General features: G+C 40.8%; 1 protein-coding gene across 1 annotated transcript in view; it reads left to right on the top strand.

Annotated features, from left to right (window-relative positions):
• The window catches only part of ATRN (attractin), a 169432-nt gene that overhangs the window by 112170 nt on the left and 34763 nt on the right, over positions 1-22499 (top strand). Inside the window, exons 20-22 of the mRNA XM_012639248.1 lie at positions 295-373; positions 2228-2385; positions 20746-20807. Coding sequence (XP_012494702.1) covers positions 295-373; positions 2228-2385; positions 20746-20807 — 299 coding nt within the window. The remainder of the gene's footprint in view (positions 1-294; positions 374-2227; positions 2386-20745; positions 20808-22499) is intronic.

Below are 22499 nucleotides of genomic sequence, written 5' to 3'. Positions count from 1 at the left end.
TGAGGCAGGAAGATCACTTGAGCCCAGGAGTTTGAGACCAGCCTGGGCAACATAGTGAGTCCTTGTCTCTAATTAAAAAAAAAAAAAAATTAGCTGGGTGTGGTGGCACTCACCTGTAGTCTCACCTATCCAGGAGGATCACTTGAGCCCAGGAGTTGGAGGTTGCAGTGAGCTATGATGATGCCACTGCACTCTATCGGGGTGACAGAGTGAGACTTTGTCTCAAAAAAAGTAAATAAATAAAATCTGAAAACTATTATAATTAATTTTCTAATTATTTACACCTCTCATCAGCAAAACAGGGATTTGGACATGTTCATCAACGCCTCCAAAAACTTCAACCTCAACATCACGTGGGCTGCCAGCTTCTCAGGTAATGACACACCTAGAGAAGACTCTCGAAGTGGAGGTGATAGATTAAAAAATGTACTATAGGAATTGAGAAAGGGGCTCTGGAGACAGACAGATTGATTTGAAATGCACCTTTTGCTACCTTTTGTTATTACTTATTAGCTATGAGATCTTGAGCAAGCACCTAAACCCCTCTCTAGACCTTAGGATTATTCAACTGTAGAGTGAGGATTACAATATTTACCTCCTAGAATTGTTGTGTAGATTAAATTGGGTTATACCTGCCAGAGCTCACCAAGGTGTCAGACTCTGCTTGGTTACTGCCCCTACCCTACTGCCACCTCTTGTACCCTTGCTGTGGCCACTGCCATTATCATCTACATCCGTGCTTAAGAAGCAAAAAATTCAAATGACTCAGAGTTTCAAGAAATGAAAACATTTTAAATAAAGTGAGATTTTAGTAGGTATAGAGAAATGTACTTCAGGAATTAAATCAAGCTCTAAAATTATAGCTTTAGCTATCTTGTTTGTCTTACTGTAATTCACTGAAGATCTGCCAGGTAGAAAATCTACTAAAGAAATAAAGGATGACCTTGATATAGTGGTTAAAACAGATAACCACTACTTGATAACTCAACAGATAGATCGAATTTGAATTCTGCTTCTTATTTTCTTGCACTTTGGGGAAGTTACTTAAGCTTTCTGAGCCAGTTTCCTCATGTGTGAAGTGGGATAGTAAAAACACCTAGCTATGTAGAATGTTGCAAAGATTAAATGAGATAATAAATGAATTACACAATGTAATGCGTGAAACATGGTAAAGTCTCACTGAAACATGATAAATTCTCACTAAATGGTAGCCACGTTTCATCATTGTTACTACTGTTGCAACACTGATGTTTTTTGTCAAAACAAACCAATTAGACAGGAGCAAAATAACAATATTGCCTTTTGATGTCATTTTATGTTTATCTTGTCTTCAAAGACTGTGTAGAATTCGGAAGAAGTTCACAAACTTGCAATGAGGAGAGATTTTTAAGAAAAAGTCCAATTATCAGAGTAGTTTTCTGAAGAAAGGCAATGGCTCTATGCATGTGAAAGATTTGCAATGAGTGTCTCACTAAAGGTATTATAGTCTGGGCTGTAGTCACAGGGTCTAACTCAGATGTGGAAAAAAAGTCCATTTCATGAGTCTTTATAGACACTTGTATTCCTGGCTGAGGGAAAATATGGAGTGTTGAAGGGCTGTCTGGGAATAGGTAGAGTTATACCAGATTGGGAGACTTTAATACAGTTGTAGCTAGTGGTAGAAGGGGGATTGAGTGACCCCTTGAGCCCCTCCTCCCTATTCCTGTTGAGAGTTGAGGCCACTGCTGGATAGGACGTGAGGGGTGAATGAGTGTCCCTGTGGGAGTCTGGAGCATTGTCGAGAGCTGTAAAAGAGAAGTGCACAGGAACTGAAGTGTTATGGGCAGAGTGAATGCCAGTGCCTGCTAATAGCATTCTAGTGGTATCTCTGTTTAACCTGTTTCGGTGGGGTGGCCAACGGGGAGTCACACGGGTTCCTGGTAAAACCATTCTGGTTAGGGGCACAGGCTTGTGTGTCATCTTGCCCAGCTTTAGGTCCCAGCTCCATTTCTTGCTGGCTGTGTGACCTAAGGCAAGTTAATTAGTTTCTCTGAAACTTAGTTTCCTAACCTGTAACTGAGGATAATAATAGCATTGCTGTGACGATTCAGTGAGATTGAGCTCTTGAAGGCTGTTCTTGGAAGACAGTAAGAATTCAGTAAATGCTAACTATTATCCTTATTATTAATGAGAGCAGATTCTGTTAAAAAAAAATGTCTCTTCTGTGTCATTCTTTTCTTTCTAACAGCTGGAACCCAGGCTGGAGAAGAGATGCCAGTTGTTTCAAAAACCAACATTAAGGAGTACAAAGATAGCTTCTCTAATGAGAAGTTTGATTTTCGCAACCACCCAAATATCACATTCTTTGTTTATGTCAGTAATTTCACCTGGCCCATCAAAATTCAGGTAAGAAGTGCTTTTTGGTCTCATACCTGCAAAGATGGTGAAATCTCTGTGGTGAAGACTAAATTCGCTAATTTGGAACTTGTGGTAAATGTAATGTGCGATGTTGCTTTGCCTTTGGAACATCTATGGCAAAGGAATGCTAAGCACATGCAACTGTAAAGAAGATTGTATTGGGGATGGTTTATATCACTTCTGAAGGAAATTTATAAGCATTTTTAAAAGCAAGTTGACATATAACAAATTTGGTAATTACAAATGTATTCATTTCTTTGTTGAGCACTTGCCATATAAAACCCTGTAGGGCTACAGAAAGCGCTCAATTCTGGAGAGAGTAAGGTGGGTATAAGTGAAACTAACACATGTATAACCAGCGAAAGCCAGGGTGTGGACGAATGAGAAGATCCCAAAAGTGCTGTCAGAGTTTAGAGGAGGATAAATGGAGTGTAATGGAAGGCAGTGTGAAATTATGTTGAGGAGTGTGGGCCTTGCAGTAAGATAGACGTAGTTTGATTCCTGGCTCTTACATAAATCGTGTAGCCTCTCCAAGTCTCAGATTCCCTGTGCAGATGACGCAAAAGGTAGTTGTTGCTGCTGCTGCAGCCCCTGCTGTTGTCAGCCTGCCGCTTTCCTCTTTTCCCACAGGGCCAGTGCACTGCCTCTTGTCAAAGACCCACAGCCCCGTTTGAGCTTTTTTTTTTTTTTTTGAGACAGAGTCTCACTCTGTTGCCCTGGCTAGAGTGAGTGCCGTGGCGTCAGCCTAGCTCACAGCAACCTCAAACTCCTGGGCTCAAGCGATCCTACTGCCTCAGCCTCCCGAGTAGCTGGGACTACCGGCATGCACCACCATGCCCAGCTAATTTTTTCTATATATTTTTAGTTGTCCAGATAATTTCTTTCTATTTTGTTAGTAGAGACGGGGTCTCGCTCTTGCTCAGGGTGGTGTCGAACTCCTGAGCTCAAACAATCCGCCCGCCTCGGCCTCCCAGAGTGCTAGGATTACAGGTGTGAGCCACTGCGCCCGGCCCGTTTGAGCTTTTTATACTCGTGTCTTCTGAGGCCTTGCCTCAATACTTCCCACTTCTTACTTCCTTCACTTCGGGTGAATTTGGAGGTCAAGGATGGGTGGGCTTTCAGGAACTAGTTCACCATTAGCCACGAAAGTGTGGTCACTGGACTGGGCTGTTGCCATTTGCCCACTTTCAGAACATGATCAACTTCTGAAGCGAGTCATCACTAATTAGTTAGAATGCCTTGGAACTGTGACTAAAGAACAGTAAATCTCCTTTCTGGAATGTGGAGGACAAGAACTATGTTGTACTTCTTTCTCACCACGCTCTCTCTCCTTTTCCTGTCTCCATGGTCTACAAATTTGTTAATCCTCTAAATCAGCTTTTTTCCCTTTGTTTTACACACTCTCTGCTTCCTCCTCAGCCAGTCTTCTTGTAAGCGTAGGCCACACCCTCTATTCTTATTTCCTCTTATCTGGTCACATATCAGCTCACAGCAGTCTGGCTTCCCTCACCACATCCTGAAGTCGCCCTGTCATAGTGGGCTCCAGTGACTGGATTCTTCAGTCCCCTTCTTCTCATTGCGTGACTTGAGTCACTTTCTTGCTTTTCCAATTTTTCTTTCCCGGATTCTCTGGCCAGTGCTTTTAAGGAATCCTCTTCCTTAAACACTTGGCTTGCTTAGAATTCAGGCCTGGTCCTCCTCTTCTCTATTCTCTCCGCACAGTTTCCCTGGGTAATCCCATCCCACTCGTAGGACTCGTGGTACCACATCTGTCTTGGTGATTCTCGTGCTCTGTCTCCAGACCTTTATACTCGGTTTCTGCCTAGACATCTCTACCTGGATATTTACAAGCTCCCTGCATGTGGTGCCTAGTCCTTCTTGTGACCTTAGCCCCAAACTCCTGTGCTTCCTTTCTCAGTGAACAGCACCACCATTCACCATATTGCAAAAGCCAGGGCCTGTAAATCGTTTACATTCCTGGGATAAACCCAACTTGGGCATTATGTTTTATTTTCTTACTTTACGTATTATTGGGTTCAGTTTGCTAATATTTTGGCTAGAATTTTTTATCTGTTTCATGAGTGAGAATGTCTGATAATTTTCCTTTCCTATCCTTGTTACGATTTTGATATTAAGGTTAAAATAGGGCACGGTGGGTTGCACTGGTAGTCTCAGCTATACAGGAAGCTGAGGTGGGAGGATCACTTGAGCCCAGGAGTTCCAGGCCAGCCTTGGCAGCATAGTGAGACTCCATCTCAAAAGAAAAAACAGTTGATAGCAAGGTTAAAATAACCTTTAATAGTTATAATTTGAGGAATTTTCTCTCTTTCTTATCTCTGGAGATTAGAATTACCTGAACCTCAAGTACTTGGTAGCTCTCTCCTGTAAAATCATTAGATTTTATTGTTTTATTTGTGGAGATATTTTTTTAGCTGTTGGTTCAACTTATTTAATAGTTATAGGCTATTTTGAATTTCCTCTTTCTATTTGAATCACTTTTGATCTTTTTTTAGATATTAATTTATATCCCATTTTCAAATATATTTTTTAATTTTATTATTTTTTATTAATAATTGGTGCATATATTTGACATACATGCAGTGTGTAATGATCAAATCAAGGTAATTAGGATATCCATCACCTCAAGCATTTAGCATTTCTTTGTATTGGGAGCATTTCAAATCTTCTCCTCTAGCTATCTAGCACAGTCACGCTACTGTGCTATCTAACACTGTAACTTATTCCTTCTATCTAACTGTATTTTTGTACACATTAACCAATGTCTTTTTATCTGCCCCTCACCCTTCCAACCTCTGGTAACCACCATTCTACCCTCTGCTTCCATAAGATGAACTTTTTTGGCACCCATGTGAGAGTGAGAACATACAATATTTGTCTTTCTGTGCCTGGCTTATTTCATTTAACATAATGGCTTCCACTTCCATCCACATTGCTGCAAATGGTAAGGTGTCATTCTTTTTTTTATGGCCGAGTAATATTTTATTGTGTGTATATACCACATTTTCTTTATCCATTCATCTGTTGATGGACACTTAGGTTGATTTCGTATCTTCACTACTGTGAAAGTGCTGCAGTGAACATGGGCATGCATATATCTCTTTGATCTGCTGACTTCCTTTCTTGTGGATATATGCCCAGCAGTGGGATTACTGGATCATATTGTAGCTCTATTTTTAGTTTTTTGAGGAACCTCCATACTGTTTGTCATAATAGCTGTACTAATTTATATTCTCACCAGCAGTGTACTAGCATTTCCCTTTCTCTGCATTCTTGCCAGCATCTGTTATTTTTGTCTTTTTGATAATACCCACTTTAAGTGGGGTAAGATGATATCTCATTGTAGTTTTGATTCGCATTTCCCTGATGATTAGTGATATTGAGAATCTTTTCATATGCCTGTTGGCCATTTGTATGTCTTCTTTTGAGAAATGTCTATTCAGATCATTTGTCCATTTTTAAATAGGATTATTTGGTCTTTTTGCTGTTGAGTTGCTTGAGTTCCTTGAATATTCTGGTTATTAATCCCTTGTCAGATACGTAGTTTACCAATATTTTTTCCCCTTCTGTGTTTTATCTCTTTGTTGATTATTTCCTTTGCTGTGCTGAAGCTTTTTAGCTTGATGAAATCCCATTTATCTGTTTTTGTTTTGGTTGCCTGTGCTTTTAAGGTCTTACACAAGAAAATCTTTGCCCAGAACAATGTCCTGGAGTGTTTCCCCAGTGTTTTCTTCTAGTAGTTTTATAGTTTCAGGTCTTGGATTTAAGTCTTTAATACATTTTGACTTGGTTTTTGTATATGGTGAGAAATAGGAATCTAGTTTTATTCCATATATAACCCTTTTTTGTATTCCAATGTTCATAACATCATTATTTATAATAGCCATAGATGGAATGGATAAACAAAATGTGGTATATTTGTACAATGAAATATTATTTAGCCTTAAAAAGGAATGAAATTCTAATACATGCTACAATACAGGTAAACCTTGAAAATATTGTGTAAGTGAGATAAGTGATTCACAAAAGGACAAATATTATATATTTCCACTTACTTTAAACGTCTAGAATACACAAATTCATAGAAAGTAGATTAGAGGTTACCAGTGGATCAGGGGTACAGGAAATTGGGAGTTACTGCTTCATAGCTATTAAGAGTTTCTGTTTGGGTGATGGAAAAGCTTTGGAAGTGATAGTGATGATGGTTGCACAACAATTGTGAATGTAATTATTGCCATTGAATTGTATCCTTAAAAAATGGTTAAAATAGGCTGGATGTGGTGGCTCAGGCCTGTAATCCTAGCACTTTGGGAGGCTGAGGTGGGAGGATCGCTTGAGGCCAGGAGTTCAAGACCAGCCTGAGTGAGAACAAGACCCTATCTCTACTAAAAATAGAAAAATTAGTTAGGCATGGTGGCACACACCTGTAGTCCTATCCACTTGGGAGGCTGAGGCAAGAGGATTGCTTGAGGCTGGCTGGGTGTGGTGGCTCACGCCTGTAATCCTAACGCTCTGGGAGGCCAAGGTGGGCGGATCATTTGAGCTCAGGAGTTTGAGACCAGCCTGAGCAAGAACGAGACCCTGTCTCTACTAAAAAAAAATAGAAAGAAATTAGCTGAACAACTAAAAAAATATACATAAAAAATTAGGCAGGCGTGGTGGCGCATGACTGTAGTCCCAGCTACTCGGGAGGCTGAGGCAGAAGGGTTGCTTGAGCCCAGGAGTTGGAGGTTGCTGTGAGCTATGACAAGGCCACTGCAATCTAGCCTGGGTGACAGAGCAAGACCCTGTTTCAAAAAAATGGTTAAGGCCGGGCGCAGTGGCTCACGCCTGTAATCCTAGCTCTCTGGGAGGCCGAGGCGGGCGGATTGTTTGAGCTCAGGAGTTTGAAACCAGCCTGAGCAAGAGCGAGACCCCATCTCTACTAAAATTAGAAAGAAATTAATTGGACAACTAAAAATATATAGAAAAAATTAGCCGGGCGTGGTGGCGCGTGCCTGTAGTCCCAGCTACTCGGGAGGCTGAGGCAGTAGGATCGCTTGAGCCCAGGAGTTTGAGGTTGCTGTGAGCTAGGATGATGCCACAGCACTCTAGGCCGGGCAACACAGAGAGACTCTGTCTCAAAATAATTTTGATGTTGTATGTATTTGCTACAGTGAAAAGAAGTTTTAAAAAATCACAGCAAGGTGGTTTTGTAGATACATACAAGCTTGTTCTAAAATTTATATGAAAAGGCAAAGGTTCTAGAATAGCTGTAACAATTTTGAAAAAGAGAAATAAAATGAAGGAATCCCTGTACCCAGTGTTAAGGCTTACTATTGTGGTACAGTAATCAAGACATTGTGGTTATTGGTAGAGTGATAGACACATATAGATCAATGGAATATGTTGATCTATGGAACCCAGAAATAGAACCACATAGATATGTCTAGCTGATTTTTGACAAAGTTACAAAGGCAATTCAATAGAGGAAGGATAGCCTTTTCAACAAATAGTGCTAGAGCAATTGGGCAGTTATTATTCATACACAAATAAATGAATTTTGACCTAAACTTCACATCTTACGCAAAAATTAACTCGATCACAGATTTAAATGCAAAACATAAAACTGTGAAACTCTTAGAAAAAAGTATAGGAGAAAATCTTTACATTCTAGTGCTAGGCAAAACGATTTTAGATTTGATACCAAAAACATGATCATCCATAAAAGGAAAAATTAATAAATTGGATGACATCAAAACCAAAAATTTTTGCTGTGTAAAAAACCTTGTTAAGAGGTTGAAAAGACAAGCTACATAGTGGGAGAAAATATTTGCAAAACATTTCTGACAGAGCACTTTTATCTAGAATATAAGAGGAACTCTCGAAACTCAACACTAAAGAAACAAATAATCTGATTTGAAAATGGGCAAAAGTAATGAAAAGATATTTCACCAAAGAGGATGTACCTATGGCAAATAACCACATAAAAGATGTTCAGCATCAGTAACCATTAGAGAAATGCAAATTAAAACCACAATGAAATACCACTACACACCATCAAAGTGACTAGAATTAAATATTGTAATAGCAACAAATGCTCGAGAGGATAGGAAGAAATTATATCACTCATACACTGCTGTTAGGAATGTAAGATGGTACAGCCACTCTGGAAGATAGTTTGACATTTTCTTATGAAACTAAATGTGTACTTACTATACAACCCAGCAATTGTATTCTGGGGCATATATCCCAGGGAAGTGAAAAAAATGTTCACACAAATGCCTGTACACCAATATTTATAGCATCTGTACAGCAATCAATATTGCAGCTTTATTCATAATAGCTAAAAACTGCAAATACTCTTCAACAGGTGAATGATTAAATAAACTGTACTGCATACACATCATGCAATAATATGCAATGGTAAAAAGAAATGAACTATTGATACACACAATTTAAGTAAATTCCGAGGAAATTTTACTAAACTAAAAAATGGAATCCATTTATATAACATTTGAAAATAAAAATTTTACGTATATACAATATACACAGTATGTATACTGAAGCTTCCGATTTCTCTGATGACTTCTGACTCTGACCTCTAGACCCTCTTTTAAAAGGGTTTGTCTGGTTGGGCACAGTGGCACATGCCTGTAGTCCCAGCTACTCAGGAGACTGAGGCAGGAGGATTGCTGGAGCCCATGAGTTCAAGTCCAGCCTGGGCAACAGAGTGAGACTCCATCTCTAAAAAATAAAAGTTAAAGGGCTCATCTGATTAGATCAGGTCCGCCCATATGGGGAAGGGTAGTATACAGGGTGTGCACACCTGAAGGTGAACCTTGGGGGCATCTTAGAATTCTCCTGCCATAGGCTGCATTTGGAGTAGAACTAGCCCAGATTTAAGTTGTTTCTCTGGACCCGGGAAGGTTGAGCTATAGGCTCAGTCTAGTCAGTACAGTTTAAATTTGGTAACGTGCCCGACACTATATATAAAGTTACAGATCACGTACATTTGTTCAATTATTTATATGTAAAATACTTGATTCAGGTTCTAGTAGGTAAAATTTATTGACTTTAAGTTGAGATTGTTTTCATACCGACATATCTCATCATATTTTGAATCCAATTGAATATAAGGCTTTGTTGCTTAAAAACGATTAATATTTTTAAGATTCTTAGTGAATATCTTGACTTATGCTGCTGATGTTTTTCCCAGTTGGAGAGAGGGCTCTGCGCATATAAGCAGGCTTTTGTGCGGGAGATAGCCGTGCTGTTGCCAATGCTGAGTTCTAGTTTTTTCCCTCCCAGCGCCCTGTTGCTCCACCCTCTGAACGTCCCTGAAATGGTTTTAGAGCTTTCCTTCTAGAGGGAGCTCTTCCCCACACTTAACTTAGAAGAAGTAATAATTTTAAGTTTAAGAATCAAAGAGATGTTGATCTTCTCCCTGAATTTTCGGTGCTCCTTACCTGGGCTGGATCACTAACTTGAATAAGACCCACTTAATGAAAACTGCCTTCAGGAGCACTTGCGAAAATAAACGATGGCACACTCACCATTTAGTTTGCCAAGCTTTCCTTGAAAAAGCAGGTAAGTTCTATTGAAAATGTGTCTTTTCGGTCTTTGGTACAAATGACTGCAGTATTCACAAACAGTGTGAACTGGACCTGTGGTGTCGTGTGTTCTCCGTGTCCTCACATGAGCCCGGTGGACACTGGTTCTCTCTGCCCTGGGGACAGTATCTGGCTGTGTGCCCTGTGGGGGGCCGAGCTGGCGTCTTCCTGGATACCTGCACCCTGTTCTCAACAAAGGGGGCTGCGTGTTTCTTTGTTGCTCTTTTTCCCCTAGAGCCTGAGCTTTTCTAGATGTAGTATGGCTGTTAAACACACACATGTTTAGCAACTGTACAAATTCAGTAAAAATGGAGAGACTTATTTAAGGGAGAAAGTAGGGAAATGTCTAAATGGTGCAGCGTAGGTCATTCAGTTAAATTTCAGTATGACTTTCAATGCAGGCAAAGCCTTTTTGCCTTCGATTCTCATTTTTTAGAGCAAAGTAACTAAGGAAATGTAATTTTCTACTCGGAAATTCATATAAACATTGGTGCTTTAAAAATGGTAATGCTAAACTCAAGTTCCTTCACTCTGAACCGATCCCAGGATTCTTTTCCATAATTAGGAACAGATCAAAACCTATGACTGCTAACTGAGGGAATTTGAAACTAACTATAAAAATCTTTGTAGATGCAGTTAAAACAAACAAATAAGCAAACACCCAGACTGAAAAAGCCTGTGTGTAGGAGGGTGGTGGGTAGGTTGGGGCCAGTTGTGCCTGTTTTCTGGTCGGTTGTTCCTGTGGATAAGCACCCTTCCCTCAGCCCCTGCTTTCTGAAAGCTATCCTACTTGTTCTCTCCAGTAAGCAGGGGGCTCAGCTGGCTTCAGCCATGCCCATAGTTTGGGAGGGTAGCTATTCAAGGTAGAAAATGGGTGTGCAGACGTTGTATGTGAGGCGGGAAGGTGGGTTGGTGGGGCTGGGGTTCTGGCTTGTTACTGACTCTGCAACAGAGGTTGTTTCTGTAATGTGGAACTAATATTTAAACCCTCTCCACGCTGGGTGTTTCATCTGCTATTTTATGTAAGAGAGGAGTGTTCACAAGTGAAGGCAACATAGAATTTGTATTGAGAACTGGGCATTCATTTAGATTTTAGAGTTATGTTTGTGGGTGCTAACAGGATTGCTGTACTGAGCAAGGAATGTGGGAAACTTTTGTTCACTCGGATGTGCTTTTTTTCTAATAACAGCTTTATTAAAATATAATTCACATACCATACAATTCACCCATTTAAAGTACACAATTCAATGGCTTTTAGTGTATTCACAGAATTGTGCAGCCATTACCACAATCAATTTTAGAATGTTTTGATCACCCCCCCAAAAAACCTATAGCAGTCACTCCACATTCCTCCTTCCCCTGGCAACCATCAGTCTGTACTTCCTGTCTCAGTGGATTTGCTATTCTGAACATTTTTTATAAATCGAGTCACATAATATGTGGTCCTTTGTGACTGGCTTATTTCACTTAGCATAATGTTTTCAAGGTTCATCCATGTTGAGTATGTTGCAGTGCTTCATTCCTTGTTATAGCTGAGTAATACTCCATTGTGTGTATGTAACATTTTGTTTGTCCATCTGTCAGTGAATACTGGGGTTGTTTTCACTCTTTGGCTATTACAAATAATGCCAGATATACTTTTAATGTTTATATTTATTGTATAATGTTTATCCATACCTGCTGGTGTTAGATATCTGTACCTTAAGAGTTTTAAGAATTACAAAGCCATGAAATTACATTTAGAATTAATGCACTTAAGTCTTTATTAGTTTCAAACTACATTTAAGGTTCTCGTACAACCTTGTGGTTTTCATCATCAAGAAAACTCCATTATTCCATCTTCTTGAAGGTCTCCTTTTCTGCTTTTCACCTGTGGCTTTGGCTGTTTCTTCTCAGCTCTTTAATGCCATTGTTCCTCACGTTTCAACTGCACCCTTTCTCTTTGGGCAGTCTCATCCATGCCACCTGGAACACCACCTATGGCTGGATGGGTAAATCTTTGTCTCTAGCCGACCTTTCTCCTGTGATCACCATAGCCGGGAACATACTATATTTCCTTAAAATTCACTCACTCAGCAAACTTTCTGGCCCAGAGCAGCAGCCATGTCCCTGAGTGGACAGCAGGAGCCTCTGTCAGATGCTAGGTGTTAGAGGTGTGTCCATGTGATCCTGGGAGCCATGAGAAGGGAGGGGAGCAACCTGTGTCACCTGAGTCCAAGTGAGGAGAGGCCACACCAGAGCTGAGTCCTAAGGAGCATGAGGTGGGGGCTGGGGGTGTTTGTGGTGGGGAAAGCTAATAACCAGTCACCTTTAGGAACTACCACGAGTTTAGCTGAGCCGAGTGATGTTGCTTGTGAGGAAGGAGCTAGAGAGCTAGGTTGGGCTGTCACAAAGAGACTGGGGGTTTCAGCTGAGGGGTGTGAACCATATAGCCTGAAAACCACTGGGAGTCACTGAAATGTTTTACATCGAGAAGTAACCAAAGAGCACTGTTTCAGAAAGACCCCTCTGGCAGTCGGAGTGTGGCTTGGAAAAAACCAGACCTGAATCAGGAATCCCGGTACAATTCTAGTGTCGTAACCCGGAAGAGGGGTCCTTCTGATGACACATAGCCCATAGCAACTCTCTTTCCTCACCTGTGCCTCTGCAGCCATTCTCTTATCTGTATGTTCACTATATAAAGATTCCTTAAGGGGTACGACCATATTTTGTATTTCATTGTCCTCAGTGTCATGTGTAGTGTTAATCAGTTAAAGACGCTCCATAAATGCATGTTGGATGAGTGGACAGTTGTCAGTATGAGGGCTTTAGGGTAGGTTTCAGAACTTTCTTTTTTTGCAACTTTTGTAACTCTTATAAAGGTGCTGACAGCTTTTTCTGATATTGCCAGAACAATTACTGTCCGGTGCTATGGGCTGTCTGAGGTTGTAGACTCAGAATTTGTCACCCCAGTCTATACAGTGTGGCATTAGGAGATTGAATTGTTCTTGGTTGGAATTTTGTCCAAAGAATTAGGAGGTAGAAGAAAAGGGAGGGATGAGGACACAAACATCCCATTTTCCAAGGAGGGTAAGTAGAGGTATTATTTGTATTGAAATAGCTGAGAGTGAAATGATAGGAAGTTATGGGGAAAGTGAGTGGAGTACAGATGAAATAAGAGTGCCCCTGAGCTGATAATTACCGAAGCTGGATGATGAGCATTTGGGTTCCTTATACTATTCTCTGTACTTTTTTAAAAGTTTAAAATTTTCATAATGAAAAACTGAGAAAAGATAATACAGGTGATAGAACAAGAAATAAAGGTTGTGAATATATTATATCACCTCCTAAAAATAGCCACGAGAATATGCCTGTGCTGGGCCTGCAGCCTGGAACTGACCTCTGCTGTCCTTTACAGGAAGCACACAGCATTGTACTGAGTTTGGCTGGTTATCGGCCACTGGTGGGCAGTCTTAGAACAAGGGCAAAAAACCCTCTCTCCCTCAGCCCAGCCCACCCCACCCTGGTGAGAATGACAAAGGGAGCTTCCCAGAGGGCCTCCTGCCTTCACCCCCAAGCAGAGGTGCACCAGAGATGTGAGGGCTCCTCCCTGTGGGGCCTGAGAAACTGCCCTCCAGTGGGCCATGGCTGCGCTGTCTCCTGCTCCTGCTGCTGTTTGTGGGTAATAGCACATCCTCTCCCATATCCCAGGGTGTTGTACCCATTTCTTGTTTCTGTTGGCATCTTTCCGTCACCATCACCCTCAGGATAATAACATGCCTCTGAAGGAGGGGAGGGACGGATGGCCTAAACCACCTTCTGTTGTGGTAGGAAGTCAGTAAGAGGTGCCTAAAATGGATAGATCAAGAAATAACAATATAAAAAGAAAAAAGAAAATTAAGACAATTAAAATAACTACCAAAAAAAAAAAAAGAAATAACAATAAAACGTAAGTGATAAAAAGGCAACTCCCAGAAGAACTGAAAAGCAACCAAGTTAAAGGTAGGGGCCTAATCATTGCTTTTCATGATTAGCAATGATCTCTCACTCTCTTTTGGTTCTTTTTGATATTTCAATCAAGCATGTAGTTCTCTAATGATTTCTAAATTATTAATACATGTGATCAAATGGAATAGGAATTCTGGAGAGTGGTAAAAAGGAAGGGCTAGAAAAGTTGGGGAAGGCAAGCACAGAGCGGTATTGAGGTGGGAGGGTGGGAGTGGACAGATGGGCAGTGTTAGCCTGCATGGCAGCAGTGAGCGGCTCGGTGGTATTAACTGGCCTTGAGGCTGTGACCAGAGCTTGGGTATACAGTTTCTGTGCCAGCACAAACCAGCGTTAGGTGGATGGTGTGTGAGGCCAGGTGGTGATCACTGGGATGCAGTCCAGGGCTGTGGTCTCAACATAGAGTTTCATATAGAACTTGGGGTTTTTTCCTAAAAAAAGAAAGAAAGAAAAAGTTGTTTTGTATCACAGCAAAACTCAAGGAAGGAAGACCCAGGTTAGAATATACTCAGCCATTGCTCATAGACTCTTCCATCCTTGGCAAAGCTGAGGCCTGAGTGGAAAGGCTGTTGGCAGACAGGCCTACGCTCTTATAGGAGGCATCAGTCCTCTCCTGGCTCCTAGCCTTGCAGTGTCCAAAACTATGTGGCAAGATGGGTATGTCAGATGAGGAGTCCAGATGGCAGCCACGGCCACTTAGTTCTCTCTGGTCCTGATGAGAGGGATGAGGGGCCCTGGTCTGGGGTCGGCTCCCAGTCTTGGTGAAGCTACTGGCCTTAGGAGGCCATGGCAACCCCTACAAGATTCTGCCAGGTGCACACACCTTGGGTTTTCTCAGAGCCTAACAGATGCTGCCTTGAAGTGGGAAGGCTTCACCTCAGAGGATGGCCAGCTGTCCTTCCCATCCTTGCCCTGTCTTGTGTGCTTGTAGCAGTGAAGTTCTTGGTGGAGAATATAAAGGCAAATTAGAGATCCTTTCTTCTGTCTTTTCAAACCTTCTATATTGAGCAATGGTCTTTCCCTAGTCATTCGATATTTATTCCTTCATCCAAGCTTTTGAGTACCTACTTTGTGGATGGCACATAGTAGATGCAAAAATACAGATGTTTTTGAAAAAGAAAGCATTTGTTGTATGGTAGTTGAGTATAAGAAATACCATATTTTCTTATTTTTATAGTAAGCTTGGGCTCAGGCTCTACCCGGCATGCTTGATGAGAAACTCTTTCTCAGCCTGTTTTTACAGACACCCATTCCCTTCTCTCAGGAACATACGGAGACCTCAGGGCTTCAGAGATTTGGAGAAGGCCCTCTGATCTCATCTTCATTCACTGACTGCTGCTATCCCTGTGCCCTGGCCCCTCACTCTGTTGAGGGCAGCCACCCTCACTCTCATATGTGATGGGCATAGACACAGAATAATCACTGAGGCTCTGGAGCCTCCCTAGGCCCACCATGCAGACACCCCATGCTCCCAGGCGCTTTCACAGTGCTGAAACATCCTCTGCGCTCCCTCCCTTTCCCGGTACAAGTTAATTTCATTTAGGGTTTTAACCTTCCAAGTAAAGATGGGAATTTTTGACCGGGCGCGGTGGCTCATGCCTGTAATCCTAGCACTCTGGGAGGCCAAGGCAGGAGGATCGTTTGAGCTCAGGAGTTCAAGACCAGCCTGAGCAAGAGTGAGACCCCGTCTCTACTATAAATAGAAAAAAATTAGCGAAATATCTAAAAATAGAAAAAATTAGCTGGGCACGGTGGCACGTGTCTGTAGTCCCAGCTACCCGGGAAACAGGCAGGAGGATCTCTTGAGCCCAGGAGTTTGAGGTTGCTGTGAGCTAGGCTGACACCACGGCACTCTAGCCTAGGCAAGAGAGTGAGACTCTGTCTCAAAACAAAACAAACAAAAAAAAAGATGGGGATTTTTTTCAGTGCAGTTCCTGAAATGCTGAAGAAATTATTCTGGGGAAGGAGCAGAGGAGGAAACTTTTTAATAATTCCCAATTTCAGAGTTTCCTGAAGTTCAGCCTGTGGACACTAGCATCAAAATCACCTGGGGAGCTTAAAGATTGAGAAATAGGGGGGGAAAAAATATCCAGAAGTAGAAAAAAAAAAATCCAGAAGTAGGGTTAGGCTTGGGGTTCTGACTTCGTTGTAAGATCTCCAGGATTTGGGAACCATGGCCTAGTTCTCGGAATACAGAGGTGTATCTGCTTTTGTGTGCGAGATCAAGAATTACCTTTTCATTCATTGTCCTGTAACAAACAAGTCAGAAACTGGTGTATTCATGACAGAAGAATACAGGAATCCTCTGCTCCAGGATGTCCCTGTGTCCCCAGCCATAGAGTAAGTGGAATATGATTATCACATGTCCTGAAAGGAAAGCAGATAAGTGCTGAGAGAGCGGTGAAGACAAGGAGCCAATTCCCAGGCGGAATGGGGGCGGCCGGATGAGGGGGGCGGTGGTTGTGCTGAGGCGTGAAGGACAAGGAGGATCCCGGTGCAGACAGGCAGGGAGGCTCCCCAGTGACCCTCTGGTATCCAGTATAGTAGTACAGTGACCTGAAAACACTTGTTTAACTGAAGCACAGAATTTGTACTTGGGGAAGTGCAGGTCCACAATATCCTACCCAAAAACCCTGGGGCTAGTCGAGCTTCTGAGTTTAGATTTTTCAGAATTTAGAAACACATCAGAGGGCCCACAGAGCAGACACTCTTTCATCAACATACTGATGAGAATTGAGTTGCAATCAGGTTGTGGAAATGTAGAGGGACATAAATTTTATTTTATTTTATTTTATTTTGAGACTGAGTCTTGCTCTGTTGCCTGGGCTAGAGTGCCATGGCGTCAGCCTAGCTCACAGCAACCTCAAACTCCTGGGCTCAAGCAATCCTTCTGCCTCAGCCTCCCGAGTAGCTGGGACTACAGGCATGCACCACCATGCCCGGCTAATTTTTTCTATATATATTTTTAGTTGTCCAGCTAATTTCTTTCTATTTTTAGTAGAGATGGGGTCTCGCTCTTGCTCAGGCTGGTCTCGAACTCCTGAGCTCAAACAATCTGCCCGCCTCGGCCTCCCAGAGTGCTAGGATTACAGGCGTGAGCCACCGCGCGTGGCCGAAGGACATATATTTTAGATTTCTGGAGTGTGGAGAATGTTACCTACTGTTTGGAAAGTGAAAAGAATGACACTGCAAGTTTTATTTATAAGTTGTAATTAGATTTTCTTCTTTGTATTAAAATAGATTTTAGTGTAGGAAATCCTCATTATCTTCAGTATCTGAAAAGCCCCAAAATCCATGTCAACATTTTCATAATAAATCTTGAAAGAAAGGTTTGATTGGGATATTATCTTGAAAATAAAACCAAAAAGTATGAAAATGTTTATTTTAATTTTATAGTTAGCAAAATTTAAATTATGCATGCAGCCATGGGCCAGTTCTTAAAAGAAAGAAAAGTCAATCAGGTATTAAGTTTTGGGGAGAAAGAGAGGTCATTATTTTTCCAATTATGTCATTCAGCAAATTTTTATTAAGCACCTGTTACATAGTGGTCACTGCTTTAAGCGCTGGAGATACAGTAGTCAATATGGTAGGGTAAAGTCCCTGTCCTCAGTCCTTATAGATCTTATTTTCCATAAATAAATGCACAGATAGAGCTGTAAATTCAGTAGAGCAAGATAAGCAGATAGGGTGTGGCTGCAGTTGTGCATATGGTGCCCAGGGATGCGATGTCTCCATCATGGAGTCCTTCAGTTCAGACTTGACTTCACAGCAGGATTTAAAAAGCGATAGTTGGCTGGGCGTGGTGGCTCATGCCTGTAATCCTAGCACTCTGGGAGGCTGAGGCAGGTGGATCGCTCAAGGTCAGGAGTTCTAGACCAGCCTGAGCAAGAGTGAGACCCCGTCTCTACTAAAAATAGAACGAAATTAGCCAAACAACTAAAAATAGAAAAAATTAGCCGGGCATGGTAGCGCGTGCCTGTAGTCCCAGCTACCCAGGAGGCTGAGGCAGGAGGATCACTTGAGCCCAGGAGTTTGAGGTTGCTGTGAGCTAGGCTGAAGCCACGGCACTCTAGCCCAGGCAACAGAATGAGACTCTGTCTCAAAAAAAAAAAAAAAAAAAAAAGCAATAGTCAAGGGCCTTGTCAGTTTTCCCAGGTCTTCTCTTAAATCTCGTTCGGAGTATTATGAAGCACTTACTACGTCTTCATCCTTTGCCCCTTCTTCAGTTGGTAACTGATGGGCTAGACCTTCCACGTCTTCCTTTGTCATTGGTTTTGTGGGAGCAGTTCTGTAACAGCACTTTCACTAAAAATCTTGTCTTTTCCAAGATTGATTTTACAGGTGGTTTGCATTGTCTGACATGAGTTGAGACAGCCCAATTTATGCTTGCTATCAAATTTATGCTTTTTATACTGGGTAATTTTTAATAGCATTCCCCTTCACTCTCAGAAGTGCTCAGTTTACACAGTAAGTTCATCACATTATCAGTCAAAGATTGACCAACAAAAACTGACACAGTGGGTGGGGTGTTAAGCAGGACTGGATGTTTCTGTGTGGTCAGTGCATTCATAAACATGTTACGACTTTTGCTTCCCTACCCAACCTTGTAATTGTGTTGACTTAGATGATAAAAATTCAACAAAAGAGTCTTGGGTACCATCCACACTGGGACCAGTTTATATGAGGTTCTTTGTGATTATAAATTGGACATGAATATGGTACAGTCCTGCTTCAGCAAGAAATCAGGATAATGGTTGGGATCCCAGCACAGAGGGGAGCTGCCCTGAGGAATGTTGCGTGGCACAGGGCACACAGACACCTTATAGGTCCTCTAAAGGAGCCAGCATCCAGAGATTTTTGGCATCTAGCTCTGAGCAAAAGTATCTCATGGGTTTCTTTAAGTGTAAACACTGAAGACACACTAATGTTTTAAAAGATTAAAATCTAAACAGAGCTAGGGTGGACTCTAATCTGTTCCCTTCTCCCTCTTTATGTGTTGTAGCTTGGAATCTTCATTCCCTAAGATTGAATAACCTTGTTTATATAATTATCTTCCAATCTTATTTTAAAACTTTTATGTAAGGACCATGGCTCATATCCTGCAGCTTTCCTTCTCTCATGGAGCTGGAACCAGTTATTGTAATAAATGACAGAAAAGAAGAGAAAGTGGGTTTCTCTTTATTATATGAAATGTCTATAACTTTGTATTTTTGATTATAAATGGTGGCTAAAGAGAAGACACAAAAACTTCAAATTCCATACCCCAAAATATTTTATGGCCTGAATAGGTAGTATTGGAACTTTATTTATGGAATATCAAAAAGAAAGTAAGACCATCAAAAAAGCAAACAGTCTGCCTTTTGCCTCATGCAGAGAGGGGTTAGGTGGGATTAGAAAATAAGATACTAATCGTTTACTGTCCCGATTCTTATCATACTTATTTTTGGTACTGGGACAATTATTACCACCTTCTTCAATAATTGTTTCATTTATAGTACCCTTGTTTCTCCAAAGAGGGCGAAGTTTTCTAAAAAAAAAAAAAAGGGAATAAAAAATAAAAAATCTGGCTAGTACTATATATATTGTAGGTAATATTGAGGACACAATTCTCATATTTAATCAATTCTGAGATATATATTTTTTTCATATTCTAGTACCCCTGAAATCACAATGCGTCTTACAGTCAATGATTTAAAAAGCATTGTGTCGGCCAGGCGCGGTGGCTCACGCCTGTAATCCTAGCACTCTGGGAGGCCGAGGCGGGTGGATCGCTCAAGGTCAGGAGTTCGAGACCAGCCTGAGCAAGAGTGAGACCCCGTCTCTACTAAAAAATAGAAAGAAATTATCTGGACAACTAAAATATATATATATATATATATATATATAAAAATTAGCCGGGCATGGTGGTGCATGCCTGTAGTCCCAGCTACTTGGGAGGCCGAGACAGAAGGATCGCTTGAGCCCAGGAGTTTGAGGTTGCTGTGAGCTAGGCTGACGCCACGGCACTCTAGGCCAGGCAAGAAAGCAAGATTCTGTCTCAAAAAAGAAAGAAATAAATAGCATTGTGTCATAGTTTAATTGGCAGTGTTTTTTCTTAATAGTACACAAAATAATGCCCCTTTTAGTCAGTGGTGTCTAGAGTTGATGAAATATTTTAGGGGTTTTTTTATATTCTTGGTATAAAGACTATTATAATAAAATTATTTAAGTTCCAACTGATGCATACTGTCAGATGGTATTCAGTGTAGCAAAACTGGAGGCATGATATTTTTTAAAAAGACAGTATTTTCAAGTGAGTACACGTTGAGTACATAAATGTTGAAGGAATGAAAGGCACAAGGTGAGGCTGCCCACCTTGAGATAGATCTAAGAATTGGTGTCTGAAGCACAAGGAAAGCATTGTGTCTGGGTGCAGGCACGGGGAGGGAGCAGGCAGATTGACTCACCTGCCACCAGGGCTTAATGAAGGAGTGCAAGGGGTCTTCAGGGTCAGGATGAAAGAGCTTCAGATCTGTTGCGAAGTACAGAGGGAGGCTGCAGTAGGTTATGCTGAAACCTCAGAATATTACTTTGGGGCTGGCAACTAAACAATAATAAAAAAAACTGAAGGGGTGAGATACTTTTCCTTAAGTGAAAAAAGTTTCTTAAATTTCTTCTGTATAATGTGAAGTCTGTCTTTCAGCTTAGCTCTTGAAACAAGAAGGCTGAGTCAGTGATGCTGTTTATAATCACACTACCTATTTTTCCATCACAGATTGCCTTCTCCCAACACAGCAATTTTATGGACCTGGTACAGTTCTTCGTGACATTCTTCAGGTAATTTCGCTTATACAAACTATATCTGTTCTTTTGATTTAGGCCCTTATTAGTTCCGTTAATGGAGGTGAAAAAATAATAAAAGGTGAAAGAATAATCCTGTTTCCACAACAGATCAAATTTACTTATATGTGTTCCTGAAAAGTTCCATGTCAGTTATAGTAATATAAATTTAGTCTAACCTGATAAAATGAAAACATCTGATTTGTATGTTCTGGCTCTGGCGGGAGGCAGCTTTGCATGTATCCTATACTAAATTGTAGATAATTTGGCTCTTCATATGGGGAGAATTTTGGACTAAAACAACATTTAATTAATAATGGTTACTGATGTGAGCTACATATCTGCTTACTCTTGAACAAGAGATGACTCTGGTGATTATCCAGAGTTTTAAAGCTAAAAGTGATTTCTTTTAGTCCCCTGGGATTTTCTCTTTTATTTGCATAGGTTTTTTTCTTAGTTTAATTTTATTTTTATAAAAATAACATATACAAATAATTGACAAAGACAAAAAAGTGCTGCAGTTTTATAATAGAAAGCAGCAACAGCCTGCCTCATACCTTCCCACCCCCACTTCTCCCCCATTTAAATTGTTTTAGTTGTTTTTTACTTCTCTATGCTTATGCTAATTCTTGATTTTTTCAGTTCAGTTATCTTTTGGAGTTCTATTATAGGAGATTAGGATATACTGCCTTATATTGCCTTACTCAGCAACCCCCCAAAAGCATACAACAGTCCCTTCCACCCATTCATTTAATCAGGTATATATCATATGCTCGGCTAGATCAGTGATCCCAGTTTATGTTATTAAGCCCATAAGACTCCTATTCACAGCTGAATTGCACCATATTTATTCTTCCCCATTTTTTGGATGGAGGGATCATTCTTTGCTTATCCCAAATATAATATTTGCCATGTTTTGGTTTTTTAACTATTCGATTTTTCTGTGTATCTGCCCCTGCATTATCACTACACTCTAACAGAACTGAAAAATCTCTCAATTTGGTCAAACACAAGCAGGTCCTCTCTTGGTTTTCATTTCTCTGGGAGATGTCTACCCTAGAACCCTCCAGCCTCCCGCTCCCAAGTTGCCATCTTGGGAATTTCTTTTGCCTTCCTCCCATATTGAAGTCTCTGTTCCCCAGATCCCATGTCTTCATTTTCCTATATATTATATTCTCCTTTTACTAGAGCATGTTCTTCAGAAGGTTTATGAGAAAAGATGTCCAGGAGGTAACTTTTCTGTGAGCTTTCCTGACTGAAAATGTCTTTCTTTTACCCTCACAATTTGATTGAAAGTATGAATATAAAATTCTAAGTTTGAAATCCTTTTCCATTAGAATTTAGATGGCATTGTGCTATTTCTTCTAGCTTCCAGTATAATATTTAGAAGGCTAATGCCATTATAATTCCCACTGCTTGTATTAGACCTCTTTTCTCTCTTTAAAAAAATTATATTGAAGTATAATATAAAGTTACAGCACTGTTCACAAATCCTAATAAATTTGTAGCTCCATGTATTATCACAAATTGAACATGCTTATGTGTAGCCACTACCCAGAACAAGAAACATCATATTATTAATACTCTAGAAGCTCCTCAGTCACTGCCCCTCGCCTGTTCCCCAAAGGTGCCATTTACCTGACTTCTCAAATCATATATTGCATTTACCTGTTTAAAAATTTATAATAA

This window comes from Propithecus coquereli, unplaced genomic scaffold, assembly GCF_000956105.1.
Source record: "Propithecus coquereli isolate 6110/MARCELLA unplaced genomic scaffold, Pcoq_1.0 Scaffold139, whole genome shotgun sequence".
Taxonomy (NCBI): domain Eukaryota; kingdom Metazoa; phylum Chordata; class Mammalia; order Primates; family Indriidae; genus Propithecus; species Propithecus coquereli.
The sequence above is the reverse complement of the archived record's forward strand: the minus strand, read 5'-3'. Positions and strand labels throughout refer to the sequence as shown.